Consider the following 3,340-nt stretch of genomic DNA (forward strand, 5'->3'; position numbering starts at 1 on the left):
AACTTACCTTATTCCTATATATTCTATTGAAAGAATAAGATGGGTAGAATTTTCTATTAAAAGAATAAGTTAAAACCATTTTTTGTATTTTATCCTGCCCTTACCAAATCTCTCCCATAATTAGAGCTTTGTATAATCTCCTTTCTTCTTTATATAAAGGCGCTCTTTACTCTCTTGTGGAGCATCCAAAACTTCATTAGTTAAGTTGAAGAAGCAATGGAGAGGCATTGGCTACTTTGCCTTCTAATAACCACTTTGGTGGCTTCCACCATGGCTGCTGATGAAGAAGCTCAACAAAGGGCCGCTGATAGAGTCACAAACTTGCCGGGACAACCACCGGTGCCATTCCAGCACTATTCTGGCTATATTCAACTTCAAACTCAAAATGAAAAGTCAATGTTCTACTGGTTCTTTGAAGCTCAAACTGAACCTGCTCTTAAGCCTCTTGTAATTTGGCTACATGGAGGACCTGGCTGCTCATCCGTGGCCTTTGGAGCTGCACAAGAAATCGGACCATTTTTGGTACGGCGCCCGAGCTATTTTACAAATCGACTCACTTTCAATGAATACTCTTGGAATAAAGGTAATGACGATCTTGAATTTGCCATCTTCCTCTATATTTATTATTAGTTTTTCATATTCTAACCTTCGCTTCTTATTGTTAAAATTGAATTAGTTGCAAATGTTCTATTCCTGGAGTCACCGGTGAGCGTAGGCTTTTCGTACACCAACAATTCTAATGATTTACTTGAGATCGGTGACCAAGTTGTAGCCAATGACACTCTTGCATTTTTACTTGGATGGTTCAAAAGGTTTCCCGACTTCAAATCTCATGATTTTTATATCATTGGAGAAAGTTATGGTGGTATGGTTTTACTCACATAAATCATTTTCTTATTATTTATACTGTACTTTCATTATTACAAGATATTTTTGAAAATAAAAATATTACTAAGTTTATTTTTTTTCATATAAATTATTATAGTTCATGGTTAACACTCCTTTGTTTTTGGAATTTATTATAATAATAATAAATTGATATGTTAATTTCCTTTATAATATCTTAGTGATGTAGAAATAATTTTTAATATCATTCTCTTTATTATTTAGGACACTACGCTCCTCAACTTGCTGATCTTATTTATGAAACAAACCAAGGAGCTACCCAAGACTCGTTTATCAATCTCAAAGGATTCATGGTAAGTAACCCTAACTATTATATATTTCTTGTTACCTAATTATTACATGATTCTTCATCCTACTTCTTAAACTTGTTTTCCTACACTCCACATAAATTACTAATAATTGAAATTTAATGTTGATTAAAAAAAAAAAATTCAGATGGGAAATGCTGTGATTAACGATCAAACAGATACCCTTGGGATTGTGGATTATGCATGGAGTCACGGAATCATATCAGACAAACTCTACCAAAGCTTAAAGGCGGACTGTGAAGATTTTAAGCTTCCTCATACAAGTAGTCAATGCAACAATCAACTCAAAGCTTTCTTCGATGCTTTTTCCGGCATTGATATATTCAACGTCTACTCTCCCGTTTGCGTCCTTAACTTTTCTTCCACCACCACTTCTTCAAACCTTGAAGTAATTAAGTGAAATACTTTAAGAGAATTATAAATTTGCAGTACAATAGATATAAATGTGTTTAACTTAATTTAATTTAATATTTTTGTTTTAGGACGTTGGATTTGAGATACCATCAACGTTTGATCCATGTGTAAGCAATTATGTGAGAAAGTATTTCAACCAAAAAGAGGTTCAAAGGGCACTTCATGCCAACGTGACCAATTTGCCCTATCCTTACACTCTATGCAGGTACATTTAATTTGTAAAATAAATATGAGACTCAATTGGTATCAATTTTTTTTCTCATATTGTTTTTCATGTAATTATTCAGTTCTCAGCTCACCAAATGGACTGACTCTCCAATGACTGTGTTGCCCACCATTTCGAAGCTTTTAGATGCAGGAATGCGCATCTGGACCTATAGGTACTACATTTTCAAACATTAATGTTCTTATAGTAATTTTTTTCTTTAATAATTATTCAACCTCGTCTATTGGTTTATCATAAAATTAATAAATGATTAATATTACAGTGGTGACGCGGATGCAAGGGTACCGGTGACATCTACAAGATATAGTATAACCAAATTAGGGTTACCAGTAATGGAAGAATGGAGACCGTGGTTTTACAAACGTCAAGTAGCTGGCTGGGTGGAGACTTATGGTAAAGGACTCACCTTGGCCACCATACGCGGCGGAGGTCACGAAGCTGCATTATCGGCACGAGATTGGTCACTTTCTCTGTTCACCAATTTTCTGTCTAACAGTAGCTTGCCATCTTCCAGTTTCTGATTTGCGGTAAAAAGTTTTGGATGTACTAATTTTTAACAATAATATTTGTCTCTATGACTATGTAATATTATAAATCATAATTATATTGTAATAAATATCAAAATATATATATATATATCATGCATGGTTTAAGTATCAGTCATTTATAACTTATATTTAGGCTATTATTAAAATTAAAATGTTTATATTTATGTAATTAACATGAATTTTTCAAACATTAATACCAAATACAAAGTCATAAAGTTGTTGATTTGACAATTGCCATACAATTAACTCTTCGCCGGCAAGCAATCCAAGAAAATAACCCTGACCCTGAGTATTGGGGTAACTAAAGTCAAAGTCAAAACGTATAGTTATGGATCTGACTCACCCATGCTTGCTCATGTCACATTTTAGTTTCCCATACATCACCTTCCAAAATTAAACGCAAAATCAAGACTTTTGTTCCTTTAAACAAAATCTTCAAATATTTTTCCATTTATTTATTAATATTTAATCGAACTTCTTTTTCCTAATTGCGTCTGTTGGTGGACTTTGATTCTTTGTTTAAAAAACAAATAAATAATTTTTGTTTAAAAGAAAAGGTTCCAATGATTATAAAAATTTAGACTTAGGGTTTATGTAAGAATCGAAGGTTAAAAATTTAGTTAGAACTTATAATATCATTTACAGTAATTTCCGTTTTGACTAAATTTGTCAAAACCTAAATAAATTTAAAATTTGTGGATACTGATATATTAGATGGGGTTAAAAATCACTTCCTTGCATCTAGGGTGAAGAATGTTTGCATAAAACTAGAAAACAAATCAGTACAGACTAAACTCAAAGTAAATAATATCTACTTAGTTGGACCTGAAATCTGACAACTGGAATTAGATCATATTTGAGATATATCACTAGCGAATGGGGAAATCCAATTTCTAAGACTTTTAGTTCTCTTAATTACTAAATGTATTTACAAACCA

At 32.4% G+C, this 3,340-nt stretch overlaps 1 protein-coding gene across 1 annotated transcript; it reads left to right on the forward strand.

Moving 5' to 3' along the window:
* The first annotated feature begins 216 nt into the window (after positions 1 to 216).
* Positions 217 to 2,375, forward strand: LOC116126029 (serine carboxypeptidase-like 35). Its single transcript, XM_031411722.1, has 7 exons — positions 217 to 583; positions 677 to 865; positions 1,111 to 1,199; positions 1,342 to 1,602; positions 1,697 to 1,833; positions 1,916 to 2,008; positions 2,117 to 2,375. Exons 1-7 carry the CDS (start codon positions 217 to 219, stop codon positions 2,373 to 2,375), a joined length of 1,395 nt encoding a protein of 464 aa, XP_031267582.1.
* Positions 2,376 to 3,340: the final 965 nt, after the last annotated feature.

Source organism: Pistacia vera, unplaced genomic scaffold, assembly GCF_008641045.1.
Source record: "Pistacia vera cultivar Batoury unplaced genomic scaffold, PisVer_v2 Contig174, whole genome shotgun sequence".
Lineage (NCBI taxonomy): Eukaryota > Viridiplantae > Streptophyta > Magnoliopsida > Sapindales > Anacardiaceae > Pistacia > Pistacia vera.

Excerpts from the sequence above, each read along its gene's own strand:
- LOC116126029 (XM_031411722.1), top strand. The coding sequence starts at position 217 with ATGGAGAGGCATTGGCTACTTTGCCTTCTAATAACCACTTTGGTGGCT. Across the intron at positions 1,200-1,341 it reads TCAATCTCAAAGGATTCATG|ATGGGAAATGCTGTGATTAA; the intron begins GTAAGTAACCCT and ends AAAAAAATTCAG. Across the intron at positions 1,834-1,915 it reads TATCCTTACACTCTATGCAG|TTCTCAGCTCACCAAATGGA; the intron begins GTACATTTAATT and ends GTAATTATTCAG.